The following is a 20,417-nucleotide window of genomic DNA, read 5'->3' as shown; positions in this document are numbered from 1 at the left end:
ATTGATTTATATTTTCAATCTGCAAGGGACTGGTGCAATGCCTCGAGTGTGGCAGAGGGAAGTCTGGGGAGTACGTAACTAAATAAAACGCTGCACAAACTGGAGCACAGGAGCAACTGTACAGACTGACAGGATCATGGATGGATGCTGATGAAACACACAGTGACATGTACAACACAGAGAGTGGACAGGGGCAGCCATGACACATTTGCTGTATCCAAAAGGGCACAATATGCACTACGTACCACACACTACAAGGGCAGCATCCAGCGTATTTTAGTATGCGGGTAAAAAAAGAGCGACGGGGATCATCTCACCTTGGGCAACCTGGTGAGAGGTGGCGGGATGGGGAAGGCCAAACCAGGGTTTGGCTGCTGAAGTCTGGTTTGGGCCGAGATAGAGCCTGGGGCTGCGGTGGGGAGGAAGCCCGTTGGGTGATGCTGCTGCTGGGCCAGGCTGTTGGCCAGGCAGGGGTTGGAGGCCAGGGAGGCGGGCGAGTCGTACTGCTGGCTGGAGGATGGCCATTTGCCCTTCAGGACGGCGTGACAGATGCTGTCCAGGCGGTTGATGATCACACGGTCCTAACGGTGAAATTGAGGCATTGCAGCATCAAAAAAGTGGGGTTGAGAAAGAGATGCAAATTAGAATGAGATAAGAAATAACACATACGTACACAGTCAACGAGTAAAAAGCCCAATATGGCAGGTATCAGTCTACGGTTAGTATCAGTTACAGTATCGTCAGCATTACTAATAAAAGTGGCGTGCCGTGTAACAGGGTAGTGTGAACGCATGCATACATGTCTTAAAAACCAAGCCCAATATTCTCCCATACCTTTGGCCACTCGGAGAAAGAGTAGAGCGCCTTCTCCTGCAGCAGCTGAGCGATGGTCGGCTCGCGGGCGTCACGGAGGCCGTCAGGCAGCTCACAGATGGACAGCGGGGCAGCAAACCTAGGGCTGCTGGGATAGCCCTCCACCAGCAGCACTGGGGGATGAGAGAGGAGCGGGAACATCATTACAACTGCACAATAATTACATGACCGCCTCATTTTGTATAACCATTATATTCTACAACCACGTTTTCACCCAAATAACAGGGGAACATTGGGCCAATGTTTTGAAATGAAACAAACAATACAATTCTACTTAGGAGCATTTATATTAGTTGGGTTGAGGCAAATTAACCACACATTCAATTAATCACTAAGTACTTTCCTTTATTCTGCACTGCACACAAGTGTTTATTTTACCTATTTGAGGTTACACTGCTGGTACAATCTTTGTGCTTTGTACCTGGAGTTTTGGGCCTTTCCTCCTTGACTTGACCTTTGACCTCCAGGCTCTCTGTGGTGTCTGCGAACCGCTCCATCTGCTCCAGCTTCGGGGTGAGCACCGTGCTGTCTGCCTCCAAAAACTCCTGCTTGGGCTCGGCTTTTATCTCAGAGCAGGCCGCAAAGCTGAGACTTTCTGGTTTGACCTCAGCCTTGATCTCAGAGCTATCCGGGTAGGCGGCAAACTCCAGAGCTTCTTGTTTGGCCTCTGGCTTGATTTCAGAACAGCCCGGGTACGCGGAAAAGGCCAGACTGCCCAATTTGGCTTCGGATTTGATCCGGGCACCACCCGGGAAGGGGACGAACCGAGCACCTTCGTCTTCGCCGGTCGAGTTCTCCGGTTTGGTGGTAAAACTAAGATCTTCCGTCTTGGTCTCGATCATTTCGGGCTTCACAGAGAATTCAAGTGGCTCCATTTTTGGCACCGAGCCCTCGGGCTTCATAAGCAGATGTGTGGGTTTGATTTCAGAACTGTCAGGGTATATGGGTAATCCCTCGTCTTCAGCCTCGGTCTTGATTGGCTGCTCCAGAAAAAATTTCACCTCTTGTGGATCGGGGTCTGTGGGTAAAGCAGGTTTGAGTCCCTTCTTATCCGGTTTCTCTTCACAGATGTCTTCGCCACTCTCTTTGTTACCTTGGACGATGGAGAACGCCAGAGGTTCGTGGATGGACCCGCTCCCAGGAAAGGAAAGATCTTCAACTTGGTCAATACTGTGTTCCGCTCCATCTTGACTTTGAGGGACGGTTCCGTCCAACTTTGACCGATCTGTCGGAGGTGAGCCGGAGCAGGACGAGGAGGGTGTCCCCCCGGTGTAATGGTTGTCCAGCTCCACTTCCTGCGGTTCTGGATGTTCTGCGATTGATTCTGCAGTTTTACCGCAGCCCTCAAACAGGTTCACCTGCCCTTCTGAAATGTTGTTTCCCTGTTCAGCGACCTCTGGAAACCCTTCTGCTACATCTGTGGAATGTTCTGGGATCTCTCCTGTATGTGGAACGTCCGTCGATGTGATTCCCCGCAAATGCTCTGACTCTGCCGAACCGGGACACAGAACCAACCCGTCTACTCTTTCTTTTGGATTCACCGCGGTCCCTGGGCATTCGAGGCCAGCCTCCTGCTCCAGTTTCCCAGCGTAAGGGTGCTCTACTTGGGGAAAGATCTCCTGATGTTCCTCTTGAACGAGTGGCCCCTGGAGGTCAGGAGATGGTTGGGTTGGGACCTCAATCCCGTCGTCGTCTTCTCCCAGGTCAGACTCTAGCCCAGCAACCCCAGTTCCTACCAGGGGTTCTTCCAAGTCTCCTAAACTTTGGTCCACACCTGGAATTACATATGAGGAAGAGGTTTTTGCAAGCGCAATGTCACCATTTTGCTGCCTTTTTCTGTAACAAACGAAAGTGACTGAATGTTGACTTTCATTGAGTCAGTATTGAGTTCCGTCTTGGTATTGCTCTAAAAGATTATTCTGTCAATGTGACATATCCGAAATATCCAAAATCTCAATGCAGTATGACGACAATATATATGACTTTACACATTCGTATGAGACCAGCATATGTATGAATACTTTGATTCCATATTATTTCTGCACATTGTTGCTGTATACTATTGGTACTTTACTTAACCGTACTATCCCATATTGAACTCCCTAGTTACCATAGCGCTCCTCCCGGACTCCCCCAACTCACCTTGGTCAGCACAAGACTCTCCTACCCCTAAAACCGGATCCTCCGTTTGGTCCATGCTCTCTCCCTCCACCTCCTTGGCATCGAATTCAAACGCTGTGCCCCCCGCCTCCTCGGGATTGGTCAGGTCGTCAGTGACATGGGAGTGGCCCAGCCTATCCCGAGGCTGGTGAGCGGTGATGTCAGACAGGGAGAGCAGAGGAGGCGGGACGTAGGGGGGAGGGGGGCTTGACGAGAGGTCGGCGTGGTCGGCGCTGGATTCCTCGCTCATGCCGATATCCTGGGTGGAAACGTCAACAAAACATAGGTTTCATCAAGCCCGGACAATAAAAAAATTACACTTGTCTTTATTTTATTTGTAGCTTAAAGTCCAATTTCACTTCCTGTTTTCTTGTTTACTCCAAACAGAAAATGAGGGTGAAATTAATAACTAACCATCCCATATTAGCATCGCCATGGCAACCAATGACGAATGAAGCAGATTCTGACCAACACTAGTTAGCTTTAATCAATAATTGAGAGGGGAAGTGAACGGAGCAAGTACGCCACGAAGAAGGAAGTTTTGAGGGCACTTTATGCCGTATTAAAGAGCACTGGACATGACATACTTTTGCTTTTAATAGTTTAAGTACAATTAAGAGCAAGTCGTTACAGTGCTCTCTTTTAGATCCACCATATAATTGTATGCGATACAGTAAAACTTTATTATGGGTGTGTTCCCAGACCCCACTGACCTTGAACAGCATATAGCTGGAGGACAGCGGCTCCACGGGGTCTCCTGCAGAGGGATGTGAGGGCGAGGAGGAGGGCGGGAGGCCCAGGCACTCTTCCAGCGTCCCTCCTTCCTCCCCTCCTGCATCCTCCACTCCCTGAGCCACCTCTTCGTCCTCCTCCAGGAAGCCCGTCTCCAAAACCGGGGGTCCCAGGATAGGGTCCGCCTCGTTGAACATGTGGTGGGCCGGACTGGAGTGGTCCGTGCCGTCCCAGGGAGCCTTGGGGGGATTGGACGAATGGATGGAAGGAAGAGTAAATGAATGAATTGATAAGAGAACACCAACTGTGTTCAGCCAGTGGCAAAAAGTAACAGCTAGAGTACAACTACTTGATTATTGTACTTAAGTACATTTTCAAGAACATTCAGAGACTTTCGACCTTTACTTTTACTTCATTTAAAAGCATTACATTTGTACCAACAAAAAGATAGAATTCTAAATGGTGGAAATTCTTTTGAGGCAGAAACGGGCGGGGTTATAATGGTTTGTATTTTCCTCAGTGTGACCCAGGGAAATAAGATATAATAAAACATTTTGCTTCTATCACAAACGGTCCAGGAGTTATGGGCCAAAATAAAAATGTGTCTGTTATACCGCCACCCATCAAATTGTATAATCTTCATTGCCTGAGCAAGATGAGGTTGAGATTTGGAACATTCATTCAAGTTTTGTGTCTATAGGTCTTTTGGTTTCTGAGCTCCAGATACTTTTAGTGTAGAAATTACATAGTAATAATAATAACAATCCTTCTTCTTCTTCCTCTTTGGGCTGATTCCGTTAGCGGTCGCCACAGTGGATCATCTACCTCCAACACCTTCTGTTCTGCGCATCTTCCTCCCTTACACCAACCGCCTGCATGTCCTCCCTCACCACATCTATAAACCTTCTCTTTGGCCTTCCTCTTTCCCTCTTGCCTGGCAGCTCCATCCTCAGCATCCTTCTCCCAATGTAACCCATCTCTCCTACACACGTGCCAAACCCATCTCAATCTGGCCTCTTTCACTTTTCCACCAAACTGTCCAACCTGAGCCGTCCCTCTAATGTACTCATTCTTAATCATGGCCATCCTTGTCACTCCCAATGAAAATCTCAACATCCTCAACTCTGCCACCTCCAGTTCAGCCACCTGCCGTCAGTGCCACGGCCTCTAAACCGTACAACATAGCTGGTCTCACTACCGTCCTGTAGACCTTCCCCTTCACCCTTCTGTCAGATCACTCCGGACACTCTTCTCCACCTACTCCACCCTGCCTGTACTCTCTTCTTCACCTCTCTTCTGCACTCCCTGCTGCTTTGGATGGATGACCCCAAGTACTTGAACTTATCCGACTTCTCCACCTCCACTCCTTGCATTCTCAGCTTTTCGCCGCCCTCCCTCCCACACACATATCGTCTTACTCCTGCTGACTTTCATTCCTCTTCTCTCTAATGCATGCCTCCACTTCCCCAGGCTCTCGTCAACCTGCTCCCTACTCTCGCTACAGATCACAATGTCATCCGCGAACATCCTAGTCCACGGAGACTCCTGCCTGATTTCATCTGTTAACCTGTCCATCACCATTGCAAACAAGAAAAGGCTCAGAGCTGATCCTTGATGCAATCCGCCTACACTTAGAATGCCTTCACAATCCTTAATTATCCTAATTCTACCAGGAACACTTGGTACCTGTAGGTGGTCTAGCTCCACGGACGGCGCCATCAGGCCCGTCTCCTCGGAAGAGCCCTGCTCTCCGACCAGCACGTCGCTGCGCAGCCTGGAGTCCAGCTCGGCTCCGCCCGCTCCATATGAGGTCAGCATGCTCCGCCCTCCCGCCGCCGAGTTGAACGGGAAGCCGTTGAGCGCATCCTTGGAGGCCTTTCCCCCGGCCAGCTCCAGACCCTCGTCCAGCGGGGGGCAGTCCAAGAAGTCCCCCCGCGACCCGGGCCCCACCCCCAGGCCGAGCGAGGCAGAATCCCGGGCCGGTGGGTGGAGGTGTGGGTGGGAGGCCACGGGGTGGTGGGGGTAGTCGGGGGGGTTGGGGGAGTCGTACAGACAGCAGGGGGGATGGGGGGAGGAGGAGGAAGGGGGTATGGAGGGATGCGTGGCCAATCCGTGGTGGTGAAGGTGAGGATGATGATGGATGTGGGAGGCCTGGTTCTCCGTCTGGACGTAGTTCCGGTGCGCCTCCAGAAAGTTGAGCTGCGGGTCGTTCAACAGGAAGTAGTCGGTGCGGCTCAAGCCGTGGCGTGCGGCCCCCACCAGAAGGTCGCGGTCGTGCTTCCCGCACTCCCACCACACGGGAAGGTAGAGGGAGGGGCGGCACAGCTGGAGGCGCGAGGCCAGCAGGGGGTGCCGCAACACCTGGGGGGTTGGTTCATACTGTTTATCACACGGCTCTGTGGAATACTGGATTCTGATTGGTCAACAGCAGCAATCAGCGGTCAGTTATTTCTCAATGATCATTGATCTGTTAATAATGACCGTTGCCTTGGGCAACCACTTTTCCACCTGGTTATATGTCCCTCGTATCACTCCACCCACATGTTAAAACTTACAGTAGCTTGTGGCTAATCTTGTCACATTACATACGAAAGTACAAGGAAACACTTGAACATCCATATCAAAATCCCCAACACCCCATTTAACATGTACAGACCTCTCCGCCGGGTTCTCTTCTTCCTGTCGGAGGTTATTGTGTGACAACGAACGACTGGCTGTACATTATCACTGACACACTGGTTCCACATTGTACCACGTGTGTTTCTCTGTGGTCGTGTTCACCTGTTCGCGGATCTTACGCAGCAGCTCAATGCGATACAGCGTCCTGGCTGCTCGCTCCTCCGTCAGGGGCTCCACGAAGACTGCAGGGTCCAACAAACCTGGGGGAGACAATTTGAAATTAACAGTGAGTGAGTGAAAAGACCTGCACATAAATAGGTGTTCATTTGGGTATATTTACCCAAACATAAATATATAACAAACTAAACACAAAAAAAGACCTTATTTAGAAGGAGTATCAAATATATCTTGAGCATAGTGTGTGTGCGTGTGTTGCAGAGTTAATACAGGTAAAATCTAGTGAAATTAAAGCACTTTCAAGTAAAAGGTGAAAGTGATTCTGTACATAATTATTTTTTTTATTACGTTATGATTTGAAAAACAAAACCAGGGGGAATATCACAGGTTTTCAATGATCAAAGGACTTTAAGCACTTAAGCACAAATGGCTATTTTGAAGGTATTCCAGAACTTACATTTCTGAGGACGAAATTTAAGCACTTCAAGCACCTCAAGGACCTCGTAAGAACCCTGATTAATGAAGTAATATGACATATGGTACACAGATACATAAAACCCATAGACAAGTGGATAGATCTGATCTTATTTAAATACCACCAACCAAACGCAGATTCACTCTCAGAATTCACTTTGCACAAGTTCGGTCCCATTTCAAACCGCGCCGTGCGTACCCTCATCCTTCCTCGGCGGCAGCCTACAGGCCGTCCTGCACATGTTGACGAAGGAGCTGAAGTAGTGCTCCAGGCTCTGGTCCGTCTTGCGCTCCAGCCGCGCCAGCCCTCGGAACTGAGCCCAGTCGAAGGCCTTCCGCTCGGGGTCGTACACCACACCGAACGACGACACCGTGCGGTAGAAGTCCGCCTGCTCACGCCGCGTCCACCTGCCACACCGGGGGGGGGGGGGGGGGGGGGACATTCTCAGAAATGTCCTCGTAAAGGTTGTCTCTCTAGCTTCATGGGGACATTTTCCACCTTTATGAGGACATTTCAGAACTTTATGTGGACATTTTTTTTTCTGTCCATCATACGGCTGGGTATTGGTACTTAATACCTTTAAGGTATCGAAGTATTGAAACTTCTCCAGTACAAATGATACCTGCATTCAATCCTTTTTGTACCCAGATCAAGACAAAAGTAAAAAAAAAAAATCACTATTTGTATGATTTTGGTCGCAGCCAATCTCCGCAAACGTTCTTTGATATAATGCGACCTGTGATTGGCTCACTACCGCAACAGCAGCTACAACAGTGTTAAAGGATATGTTCACAATTTTTTTAAGTCTGTCTTAAAACAACAGTCAGGTGTCCATATGAACAGTGAAAGAGGTTTTCCTCCTGTTATCATTCCTCCTGTACTGGCTATTTGTTTAAAATGACACTGCCCAAATACTTTATTGTACAGTTATTTATTGAATATTTCAATACACTTTCAAAATGTATTCCTGGTAAAAAAAATTGGATGGGGAGGAGTGGTGGCATTTTACGCAACTGAATACTTCCATTCACATGATGGGTATAGTAGAAAAAAAAAAGGTATTGAATGACGTACTCTATTGGTATCGGTATCAGTTTAAGAGTACTGGTATTGGTACTGGAATCGCAATTTTTAAACAATACCCAGCCCTAGCCTTTTATGAAGCCATTCAGCCAATCATCAAACGTTTTAGTAAAATGAACAAACTGAAATAATATACAATTGGGCCTGTTTTCAAAACAAGCCACATTGAAAAGTAAACCGTGTACAACACATCTTTACACTGACTTTTACTAGAATAAAGTTACACTGGGACATTTTAAGTCTTTCTGGAGCACTTTTCACTTGAGGTCACATCCCTCAAGCTTCATTGATTTCTGAGCTTTAGAATGATACATGTGACCTTTTTTCATGAACGGATTTTCTCACAAGAATGAAACACAAAAATGAATCGGATTTTCCATGGAAACGGCAGAACTGTATCAAACGCTGTCACCCTGTTACCTTCGCTGCCACTCCAGGAAGAGGGGGTCCGTCTCAGTGGCGACAACAGAACACCTCCGCATCTCCTCGCCAAGTTGCCACGCCAGCGGCCCGCTGCCTCCCTGTCCCATCGCCATCCCAACCAGCCCATCGTGGAGTAGGAAGTCATGGCGCAGTGGCGCGTCACGGCGCAGCGTGAAGCGCTGGTAGGCGGCTATGAGGCGGCGCAGGCGCGCCGTAAGGGCAGGGCCCGTCGGCCAGAGGGGGGTGGCCTGCACAAGGCGGAGCTCCGCCACGCCACTTCCTGTCCGTACCGACATCGATGCGGGGGTCGCGACCACCGCTCCGTCGCCCGGCGCCGGAAGTTCCACTGGGAAAAAAAATTATAAACAGAGGGTTCAGACGCTGGGGTGCATACCCCTTTCAGGATCCATTTTGGATCAAAAGCTAAAAACCTTTTCGCCACATCGCAAAAATGATCTTTTAATCAGTGCATAAGATAAAAACTCTTAATTATTACACTACGCTATTAATCCACTGGGGGAAAGACAATGCAACAGTAAAACAATGCAGTTAAGAAAGAGATACACAGCAAGGTGAAATGTATCCATTTTTCACCAGTATGCTAAAGTGAGTGGGTACAGGATGTATATCGTATGTGAAGGACAGAACGAGAGGAGCTGCTGTGATTCCTTCTTTCATTTGATCTGTTTGCTGTGGGAGAATGTGAACACTACTAAACACTCACCAGGTGCGGTGCTGTCTGGCTTCTCTGAGGTGTCGGTACTGGAGGAGGTTTCCTCCTGGACAACACACACACAAAGCACCATGACAGGTCTGAAAGCAGCAGTGATTTATTATAAATCATATCGATATCCAAATCCAAATCATGTTTATAGCACTGATACGTTCACAGTACTGACTGTGGGTGAAAGCACTGAACAGTGAAACTTTGAATGGACTGACATCGAGTCCAAAAATACATTTAAAACTCTATTACAAAAAGGTCACTTACTGATATGTGGCTCTAGTTGAAAATGAAACATTCTAAACACAATCTTATGAAGAAATAGAAAGATATATAAATATCATAGCATAAACTTATCAAATCTTGTTTTCTATATAAAACAAGATTTGGTTTTGCGGAGTTCTCACCTTGCAGCTCTCCTCCCTCTCCTCCTTCTCCTCCCCCTCCTCCTTCTCCTCCCCCTCTTCCTTCTCTTCCTTCTCCTCTCTCTCTTCCTTCTCCTCTTTCTCTTCTCTCTCTTCCTTCTCCTCTCTCTCGTCTCCCTCCTCTTTCTCCGCCCTCTGTTCTTTCTCCTCCCTCTCTTCTGCTCCATCTGCTTTGTTCTCCTGGTCATCCCTTGCCTCTTCGCTCTTGGAAACACTGACAGAGAAGAAGAAATTTAAACGTCAAACAACCTGCCACTGCGACACAAAAACAAAGCAAACGGGGGGAGGAGAGACAAATCACATCATGGCAACGTCGCTTTAAGTCTTTCAGTGTGTGTTACCTGTCAGAGATGTCCACTGACAGCACCGTGATATCAGGGAGACCAACTCTCTCCAGGAAACAAAGCTCCGGGTCGGAACGCATGGCGTTGTAGCGCTCGTACCCTACACACACACACACACACACACACACACACACACACACAAAATAGTGTGCTCAAACAGGACATAGTTTCAGGTGAAATGGCATTTAGAACTGTGTTATCCCAGTAGAAATTATAGAACATACATGCTACATCCGAGATACACACAAGGATACATCCTATGTCTACATCCCAGGAGGAAACATCGTAGGTCACACCAATAAATTAATAGAAAAGGTCATTTGAAAAAAGATCGTCTAGTTGCCATGTTTGTGTCACTATGGTAACGATGGCTGAATGGTGCAAGGTTTGCATCGATGTGGCTGGCCACATTTGTGACAGCACAGTAATTGATGTCTGTGTCGGTATGGTGACAGCGTCCAAAATGACAATTCTGCAGTTTTGCATGACATTGTCTTGTAACGGCCTCAGTGTCCGCATACCGTGCTTGTGCACTCCTATGAGAAGAGACTTGTCGGCATCAGTGTCCCACCAAACGGCCGGAATCTCGATGTAGTCGATGTCCGGCAGAGACACCTCCAGTTTACTGACATCACAAACAAACAGACAGGGTGTGAATCAACAGGCCTTCGCCCAGGAAATGAAGCAACACTAAACATCTGATTGACAACACAGATGGACTCGTCAACAGATCACTTCCTAAAGAGGAAGTACAGAGTTTTACGTAGACAAAGTATAAACCGACAAAAAGACAACAGAGATCTAGAACGGATAAATCCCTGAAATTAACTTAACGATGTGAGGGTGTTTTTACACTGTTGTATCCACCATTGAACCCTGTAACCACATTGTACCTACACTTTATCTATGTTGTAACTACACAAACTATACTATAACTATGCTGTAACAACACAGCAACTATACTCTAACCATATTGTAACTACACTGTAACAACACTAGCCACATAACTACACCATCTAGAACTTTCTGGGTCCTACCTCGCCGGGATCCCTTCTACAGCCTGATTGGCTGCTTCTCCTAGAACCTCCACCTTCAAGTAGTACAGCATCCTCACCCTGAGCAACACCCTGTCGGAGGGGGAGGGGGGGGGGGGGTGAATAGTTAAAGGTTTTATCAGTTATATTTTCACTGGTTGAAACCACAAACAGACCATAATATCTTGGAGGGAAGGATGTGTACACAGACAGCATGATGAAACCCTTAATATTGGACAACAGCAGCAGCTCTTTTATTTTTTAAGAATATAATTTAAACAATTTAATTAAACCAAGACTGTTAGATTTTTTTTTTTTTTTAGGGAAAATGAAACCAACAGAGCTAATTTATTTAGTAAATTAGGACACTAGGGCTGAACGATTTGGGAAAATAATCTGATTGCGATTTAGTATTAGTTTTTTGGTTTTTTTTAAGTTCCTTATCTTCTGTATTATTTACTTAACACAAGCAATAAATCATTCTATAGTATGACCAACACAACATTGGATACAATCAACATAAAAACTATATATAAACCAGCTCGGGGGGGGGCGGTTCGGGCAGGGTGTCAGTCTGTCAGCGCGGACCTGGCTCTGGGCCTGTGGTCCGTGCCTGGAGCCCGCGGGCCTGTTCTGCGGCTGCGTGTTGTGCCTGCACGTGGGGGTGGGTTGTGTACGCCTCAGGGGTGCAGGGTCTTCTTCTCTGGGGGCTGGGGGGCCTTCTGCTGCAGGGCGGGGTGCTCAGGGCTTTCCTGCAGCCGTGGGGTGTCTATACGGCCATGAGACTCTGAGGCGCTACCATAGAATACCGACCTTATAGACCAAACCAAATTCGTAAGTCTCGTACACTCACCGGTGGACATTTCACACACACACACACACACACACACACACACACACACACACACACACACACACACACACACACACACACACACACACACACACACACACACACACACACACAGGCCCTCTCATCACAGGCACACACACACCACCAGCACCTTAATTCACTGTTTATTTCGATACATGTCGTCTGATTTTTGTCCGTGTACATGTTGTTTGTTTCTATGTCTTTGTTTTTTCCAGGTACATGTTGTTGTTAGGTTCTATGTTTATTTATCTCACCCGTGGTGAATCTCCCCCTCTTGGAATACTGATTACTTGTTTATAGACCCAAACATGGTAAAATTGTTCACCAAAGAGGGGGATTGGTTGGTGGTTCCGTGTAACACAAAAATGTGCTCTTGTCATCACAGAGGTCGTCCACAGGACAGAGTTAATGCAGCAGTTCTTGACGATTAAATAATGAATAAAGAGTCGCATTGCAGCTTGAGAACTTGAACTCCACTTGCAGACTAACTCTGTCCTAGATGCAATGGCATGTTGCGTGCATTTGTCCACAGACAGGGAGCACTGCTCCGTGTGCTCAGAGACAGCTTTATGCTCATTTCATTAGAAAAAAAAAAAAAAAAAAAAAAAAGGCCGCATTCGTCTGGAAGAGGCTCTGTCCGGATTCTACTCTAGGTGTTCAGGGCTCTGCCAGCAGCGCACATCACACCGTGGCCCGGGTCAGGGCTCCATGTCTCAGTGGGGGCAGCGCGGAGGGTTAACAAAATCGGGGGGCACAGAGAAAGTGTCCCCTTTACGCACGGTTTAGTTCCATATGCACTTGTTTTGTTCCATTAGGAGACGTAAAATAAAATAAAAACACACTGTTCTGGCATCTTCGGTACCGTCGGAGAGGGAGACCGGTGCGCTTGCTCCCTCTCCGCGCCTCGTTCAGCCCTATAGGACACCCACTTGTCGTTACTCAAGTGGAAACTATTCTTCTCAGGGTACACAAAAAAACAATGCCAACCAACATTCAATAACAGGACACTAGTTTCAGAGGTAATTCCAACGGCTCAGACTGACTTGTTGCAGTGCTGCTTGAGGTGCTTCTTGTAGCTGTCGTCCTGCAGAACAACCTCGGGATTGCAGTGAGTCAGCCAGTCGGCCGTCTGCACTTCCGGAACGTTCAGCTGGTTCTTCAGCTTCTTCCCTTTCCGTCCGCGCGGCACGGGCGCTGACAGGCCTGATGGGAAGATGGGGGGGGGGGGGGAAGAAATTTTGCAATATGCAACAAACTGTAAGGACAATTAAACTTAACTTGTTAAAAAAAATGAATATTTCGGTCTTTAAAGGAACCATAAATAACGTCAAATGAAACGTTACCAAACAAACCACAGAGGTATAACTCTGGATAAACATAGTGTAAATGGATAAAAGGATAAAGTAGTAGTAGAAGGATGAACTAGTTCTTTAAGGGGTGGTTTTGCAGGCGAAGTTTAATCTAAATCAGGATTTAAAAATGCCTTTCTGAGAAATTGCTAAATTTAAGATTAAGTGCTACAAATCCTAGAGTAAGGTAATGAAGGACTAGCTCTGTCTGGTCCAGATAATCAATTTTCTCTATTGTCAAAGTCGACCTGAAGGGCCAACATCTATTTATCCAGAATTTGTATTTAAACCTTTACTTAGACCTAGATTAGCTCTAATCTTCCTTGTGGTGATCAGATGTTTCAAAGCAGGAGTAGGGCAAGTCTGAGACTATTTCAAACCGTGACTTGATAAATGCCATTTCAGTCAGTCCAGTTTAAAGGTGTGCTTTAGTCTGAGATTAGTCCAAATCTGTGTCTGTGAAACCGCCACATAACGTTTAGCTTGATGCTGACCTGAGTGATTGAGCAGGGCCTGGTCCTGGCCCTCCTTGCTGGGGGTGATCAGGTCCCAGATGAAGCTCTTGATCTTGTCGTCTCCCTTGTAGTGTCTCAGACAGTAGACCAGCAGCGCCCTGCCAACACAAACACTAGTTTAGAACTAAATAACAACTAACTGGTTAAACCATTAGTCCGAGGAGGGCATATATGATGGTTTTCTATGGATCAAGTTTTCAATTAAGTTTATTTAAACAAGGGATAATGTCTAGAATAATGACCGTCTGTTCATCCTGTTTATTACAAACGTCTTGAGAAATAAATGAACAGGATATTGATTTGAGCTTACGCTAAGAAATGTAGTCCCAGCAAGATAAACTACTCGCCACACAAAAAATATTTCTCCTTACATATGACCAACCTATTTACTGTTATTGATGTTAAATTATTTACATTAATCCTGAAATGGGACGCTGAATGTTATGTTGGGGATTTTGATATCAATGTCCTCATTCCTCTCTTCAACTCTTCCATTGTAGTTTCTATGTAGCGTCACCAGAGGGCGCCACTAGATAGTGTTAGCATTAGCATGTAGGCGGAGTCATTTAAGGGACGTGATACCAGGAGAAGTGATTTCCTGTGACAAAGGTCATTATGAACAGATCAACGGTCATTATTTAGTGCTGCAGGAATGAGTCCTAAAACCTGTAAATGAGCATGTTTGCACTTACGGTTCCCTCGTCTCCAAGTCAATGAGTTGGTTGTTTTTTTTTTTTTAATGGGTTTTTAGTTCGATGCCTGAAATAAGGTATGTGGTTAACACAAGTTTACGAGATTTTCACGTTTAGTTCTCCGACATAAAATAAGTGTAGGTATCAAACTTTTGTTCGCAACAAAAATTATTTTCTGCAATAATCCAAAATCCAATGGAAAAATCCCATTGTTTTTTGTAGAGCGCACCAGGGCGATACTAACTACCGGGTTGGCCGACAAAAATATGTCTACCCTGCAGCACTCTATTCAGAAATAATTGACAGATGATTAACGCTTTTGACCAATCAGTGTACGACAGAGCCTTGAAACATATATTTATTTCCTTTTCACCTGCAGACCACCTCCATGTCTCTCTCCGCCAGATGCCACTTAAACCGACCATGATTCAGAATATCCTTCCACCTCCCCCAGCTGAGAGAGAAAGAGACACAGTGGGACGGACGAAGTATATGAGGATACAGTGTTATGGTGAATACTCTGCTCTCCCAGTCTGACCGGCCCTGCTTCCTACCCGAATATGAGCAGGTTCTTCTCGACCCGGAAGCACTCGGCTCGGAGGTAGCGCCGGGTTCGCTCGCCAAGGCGCCGGGTTCGACATGGCCGATCCTCCGAGTCGCTGTCCAGCTCCGAGAACTCCATCAGCTCGTCATCCTCAAACGAGTTGTAATGACGGGTCTGTTTCCTGACCCGAGGAGTGTCGATCACCAGGGACTCCTGAGAGAGAGAGAGATAGAGAGAGACCAGAAGTACCAGAGGTTACAGGGGGGAAGAGGTACCGGGAACTAGAAGACCAGAAGTTACAGGGGCCCAGCGGTAACAGCAGGGCTTAAGGTAAAAAACAAAATCCTGAGCATGAAATGTTCTTCACTGAGGCGGACACACAATAATGATCTGATCTCGCGATCTGTCTATTGACACGTATTTTTGATCGCAATTACGGTCGGTCATTGATGCCGAAGTGGCAGTGGTAACTGTAGCTCATGGTAACGTGGTCGTTTGTCGGAGTGCCCAAAACAAAACCGCCCATGGAATGAGTACCCCCTGCACCGCGAGAATAGTTTGTGAACCTAAAACGGCCATAAGCTGGAAATCAGGCACAGTGCCGGAGGACTTTAAGCCCTGTACCAGGAACCAGAAGACCAGAGGTTACAGGGGACCAGAGCTAGCTGGGGAACCCGGAAAGTACCAGGATATCCAGACGACATAGGAGTTGCCAGGCTCACCAGGTGAAAGCCAGCAGAGCAAACACCTGGTCCCTCCAATCCATCCTTTCTCCAATCCGTCCTCTCTCCAATCCGTCCTCTCCCGTTGAGGGGATGGATAGTAGAGGAGAGGGGGACAGGAGAGAAAAGTCGAGAAGAGGGGGAGAGATGAGAGAGGGAGAGGAGAGGTTCACCTCTTTACCTTCTCAGATTTGGAGTCGATCTCCAGCTCAGCAATTTTGGCCCATTTCTGCCAGAAGTTTGGATCGTCCAAAGAGATGTCCGTTCTATTCCCAGATGATATGAAACTGGCCTGAGAGAGAGAGAGAGATTATTTCATTTCCTTTCAGACTGGGGTTAAGGGGTAGTAGTTGAGACACTATTTCACCTTAGCGAAGGTGGATCCCTTGCCCTCAGACTGGATGGTGATGGTTTGCGTTCGTCTCTGGAGGATCTGGTCGATGTCTTCCTCACAGAACTTGGAGCCCTCGTCTTCCTCGTCCATCAGAGCTCCGTACGCTCCTTTCCTCAACAAGTCCTCCACCTCCAGTTTAGACAACTGCTGCACCTACACAGTACGCGCAAAGTACGCACACATCAGTACAGCCAAAGCCGCTCTGATATTGATCGACACCACATTTTCACTATGTCTTCATCTACATCAAGTTCACCGAGGTTGAACTGTATTTAACTATTCTAACTTTGCGACGATTCACTTCACGACCTGAAGTTAACAGACCGAGAGGTCATCATCACATCAAACAAATTCGGTGCCAAAATAATAAATACTTCACTGATTAAGGATAAGGTGACACTTCATTAATCCCCATTAGGAAATTCAGGCGTTGCGATTGCAGATGTTGACAGAACAGTGCAAGTCAACAAATTAGAATGAAATAAAATATATGTATACGAGGGATGCAACGGTACACGGTATGTTAATGAACCATTCGGTTCAAAACGTGAAAAGTGGTGTTACGGTATCACGGTAGATACAGTATACATAAACACACACACACACACACACACACACACACACACACACACACAGACAAGCTAGCTCGGCCAGACTCAGACTAGCTTATCTACATCTATCTGTCTACCTATACCTACCTACCTACCCACCCACACACACATATATATATATATATATATATATATATATATATATATATATATATATATATATATATATATATATAAATCGGGCCATAGATTGCCAGACTCAAAGGTTGTCAGACCAACCTTTTATTCCGTATCCCTCTGTACAAGTAATTTTAAAAGTGTATGATGGGATTGCATCTCACCCCGTTGAGGCTTCCCTTGCGGTTTATGTCCTGCAGGACGGCCTTGTCCAGGCCCAGCTTCAGACTGGCCTTGTCGAACATCTCCCTCTCATAGGAGTTCCTGGTGATCAGCCTGTAGACCTTCACTGCTTTACTCTGGCCAATCCGGTGGCAGCGTGCCTGGGCCTGGGCGGATCACAGTCATGACACAATAACACAAACCATGGGGATAAAACTGCTTTCCTACAAGGACAGGGCTTGACGCTTACTTTCTTCCGAAGGAGCACATGTGCTCCTAAGTTGAAAAATTAAAGAGGGCATAAAGAACTTTAGGGAAATTTATCAAATAATGTGCTTTTCGTTAATAAAGGCATTACGAGGAGACATTTTCAAGAAAAAATATTTAATTTATATGAATACAAAACACTAGGTACACTATTTTTTTAATTATGCTTCAAACTGTATTTAATAACAAAAGTCATTTATACATTTAACTGCTTTTAACTGTATAAACAGTACAAACGGTATGAACACCCCTATAATAAAGTAATTATTTTTAGTTCTATAACACCAAAAAAAAAAAAAAAAGTCCATTTGGAGACAAAACAAAAACATTCTTGTTTATTTTATTAATGAATTGATTTAATTATTAATACAAGAATAAGCAACCTGGCTTTATAACAATGTAAAAGATATAGAACTCTACATTTTTGGAAAAACTCACAAAAGCTGAAATTCTAAATAATTTACACTTGATGTTGCTTATTCATAGATGTCCCAGAGGAAGCTGTGGCTGTTCAGAAGGTTATTGTTTTGGCATAGAGCTATTAGACCCGCACCAGTTCATCCACCGATAACTATCGGATAGGTACATCCCTCGTTGTTATCAACTTTTTTGTTCAAACAAAAGAAATAGAGGCTGCTTGGGCTGAATTTTGTAATATTGTTTATTCGCACACGTTTTCCTAAAAGGATTTTACAGTTTGCACACATCTATTTTTAGTTGCAAATGCGAGTGAAACACTTGCACTGTCAAGGCCTGAGGGTTATAAACACGAGCACTGATTGAAACACTCTTCAATACATCACAGCTACGCTTAAGAATTATTCATTACTTACTAACTGGATCCTAACTTCTCTAAAATCTATGAAGGTATCCCCCCTCCACCCACCTGCAGGTCGTTCTGGGGGTTCCAGTCCGAGTCGAAGATGATGCAGGTGTCGGCGGCCGTCAGGTTGATGCCAAGTCCTCCAGCCCGTGTGCACAGCAGGAACACAAAGCGGTCCGAGTCCGGCTTGCAAAAGCGGTCAATGGCCGCCTGCCGCAGGTTCCCACGCACACGCCCATCGATGCGCTCGTACGTGTACCTGCAGGGGGCATGGTGCACAGTCAGAACCACCAGAACTAAGTTTTTATCTAAATCCAAAAACTCCACGGCGACGGGCGATTACATTTCATCTATAGACCCAGAATCTGACCAATCAGGGAGAATCTCGGGAAGAGCTAATCTGCCAACTTAACCCTTTGAGTGTTGATCGTCAAGGTCTGGGATCGGGGTATCAAGCTCTTTCTCTCTCTCCCTCCCCCCCCTCCCCCTCTCTCTCTCTCACCGTCTTTGGATGAGGTAGTCTTCCAGGATGTCCAGGCAGCGAACCATCTGGGAGAAGACGAGGACCTTGTGTCCCCCTGCCAGCAGTTTGGGCAGCAGCTTGTCAATCAGAACGAGTTTCCCGGCCGCCTGGATCATGGCCTGCAGCTGGAAGTCGAACGCGTCCGGACTGTGGCTCTTCCTGAAGCTCTCCAGGATCTTCTCCTCCGCTCCTGTGATAGGTAGGGTAAGGTAACTGTGGTAAGGTAAGGGTGGTGTACATGTGATAAGGTAAGGGTAGTGAATGTGTGATAAGCTAAGGTACCTGTGATAAGGTAAGGGTGGTTGCAGCACTTGCGGAGCTCCATCATGGTGTTGATGAGGTTGGGCATGTTGTGCTGATTCGCTCCTTTGGACAGGAAGGAGAAGTTCTTCTCCAAGATGGCGCGGTAGTACTTCTTCTGGATGTTGGTCAGCTCCACCTGCAGGGCAACATGAAAAAAAGAAGAAATTAAATATTAACGAAAATTTAAATATTTTCTCTCTCACACGCCTGAAAGCTTCTATCCATCCGTCGCAGCTCGCCTAGTTTCAATTAATAATATAAAAGAAAAATACACTTCTACCTTCAGACTTTATATCTTAATGTCAGGTCAATTTTTAAATGTTTTTAATATGTGAAAAACAATCTGCCAGATGTTATAACCAACAATCAGTAGCCCAGACTCTGTGGGACAAATACTTAAGAAACTGAGGGATGCAGTGATTCTCTCACACTCACACACACACACACACACACACACACACACACACACACACACCTCGATGATCGTTTCCTCTTTGGGTGCTAGATTTTTTTCCACGTCGTCCTTCAGTCGTCTGAGCATCATGGGCTTCAGAATTGCCTGTAACTTCTTCACCTGGAGCAGGAGAAAAGAGGAGGAGAATTAGAAATAAAGGAGAGTGGACATGAGTGCAGTAAACATTTCAATTACTGATTCAAATCCAGACCTGCCAACCTTGGGAAAGTATTTTGAGTACCACAACAGTGTAACAGGATCTGAGTCTTTATTGTGTTTGAGAGACTGCAGCTAAATGAGTCCATCCGTTATTCACACCGTAGCTGTGTCCTAACGAGGCTAATCACATCGTATGCAAGCTACTACTGCTAACTATACACAAATTAATCTAATTAAGATTTACCCCTTGATGTGCCTTGATCTGAATTTTCACTTATCACATTAGTGAGATCGCTGATTTTGACACTGTTTATGATTGTTCATTATTCACGATGGAACGATAATAGAACATGAAACTGTCCCGGAGTTCCAATAAAATTAATTACAACATGGTACGGACACTGAGTTCAAATAAAATGCATCTCTCGTTTTATATGTTAACATTTCGGTCACATTTTTGTGCTTTATTCTAACTCCCTCACTTAGTTTAAATGCCAAATAAATGTACGGTATTGCTTTGTATTTATTATTATTTTATTTTCCTGCGTAGTATCAGCTGGCATTTTGTACCTGCGTATTTTAACTAAGAATTATGTAGTTGGTACAAAAAATGCATGCAGGTTGGCAGGTCTGCAAACAACAGATTATATTTCTAAAAATCTTAATTCCAGAGTATGTCATTTAGTTTATCGGACCTGTTCCTCCGTCTTCAGGTCTCCAAACTCCTCCAGGAAGAGGCTCTCGGAGGGGAACTGCAGCGGCTCCAGGAAGTTCAGCAGACTGAACAGCTCCTCCACTGAGTTCTGCAGCGGGGTTCCTGTCAGCAGAACCTTGTGCTC

The 20,417-nt window shown here is 46.1% G+C and overlaps 1 protein-coding gene across 1 annotated transcript in view; it reads right to left on the bottom strand.

The window, feature by feature from the left end:
• chd6 (chromodomain helicase DNA binding protein 6) overlaps window positions 1-20,417 on the bottom strand; it is a gene marked incomplete at its 3' end in the record, with an annotated part of 72,402 nt that overhangs the window by 10,279 nt on the left and 41,706 nt on the right. Inside the window, exons 16-42 of the mRNA XM_080000967.1 lie at window positions 20,274-20,417; window positions 19,441-19,539; window positions 18,945-19,101; window positions 18,642-18,852; window positions 18,203-18,398; window positions 17,052-17,216; window positions 16,133-16,312; window positions 15,947-16,057; window positions 15,054-15,256; window positions 14,873-14,953; window positions 13,787-13,905; window positions 12,987-13,146; window positions 11,073-11,162; window positions 10,557-10,660; window positions 10,033-10,135; window positions 9,818-9,905; window positions 9,674-9,763; window positions 9,267-9,321; window positions 8,540-8,888; window positions 7,235-7,443; window positions 6,547-6,644; window positions 5,452-6,126; window positions 3,747-4,004; window positions 3,016-3,292; window positions 1,295-2,647; window positions 835-986; window positions 318-581 (exon numbers count right to left, since the gene is read on the bottom strand). Coding sequence (XP_079857093.1) covers window positions 318-581; window positions 835-986; window positions 1,295-2,647; window positions 3,016-3,292; window positions 3,747-4,004; window positions 5,452-6,126; window positions 6,547-6,644; window positions 7,235-7,443; window positions 8,540-8,888; window positions 9,267-9,321; window positions 9,674-9,763; window positions 9,818-9,905; window positions 10,033-10,135; window positions 10,557-10,660; window positions 11,073-11,162; window positions 12,987-13,146; window positions 13,787-13,905; window positions 14,873-14,953; window positions 15,054-15,256; window positions 15,947-16,057; window positions 16,133-16,312; window positions 17,052-17,216; window positions 18,203-18,398; window positions 18,642-18,852; window positions 18,945-19,101; window positions 19,441-19,539; window positions 20,274-20,417 — 5,991 coding nt within the window. The remainder of the gene's footprint in view (window positions 1-317; window positions 582-834; window positions 987-1,294; window positions 2,648-3,015; window positions 3,293-3,746; window positions 4,005-5,451; window positions 6,127-6,546; window positions 6,645-7,234; window positions 7,444-8,539; window positions 8,889-9,266; window positions 9,322-9,673; window positions 9,764-9,817; window positions 9,906-10,032; window positions 10,136-10,556; window positions 10,661-11,072; window positions 11,163-12,986; window positions 13,147-13,786; window positions 13,906-14,872; window positions 14,954-15,053; window positions 15,257-15,946; window positions 16,058-16,132; window positions 16,313-17,051; window positions 17,217-18,202; window positions 18,399-18,641; window positions 18,853-18,944; window positions 19,102-19,440; window positions 19,540-20,273) is intronic.

This window comes from Zeus faber (genome assembly GCF_960531495.2).
Source record: "Zeus faber genome assembly, chromosome: 5".
Taxonomy (NCBI): Eukaryota; Metazoa; Chordata; class Actinopteri; order Zeiformes; family Zeidae; genus Zeus; species Zeus faber.
Note: the sequence above shows the minus strand (reverse complement) of the source record. Positions and strands in the feature narration are given on the sequence as shown.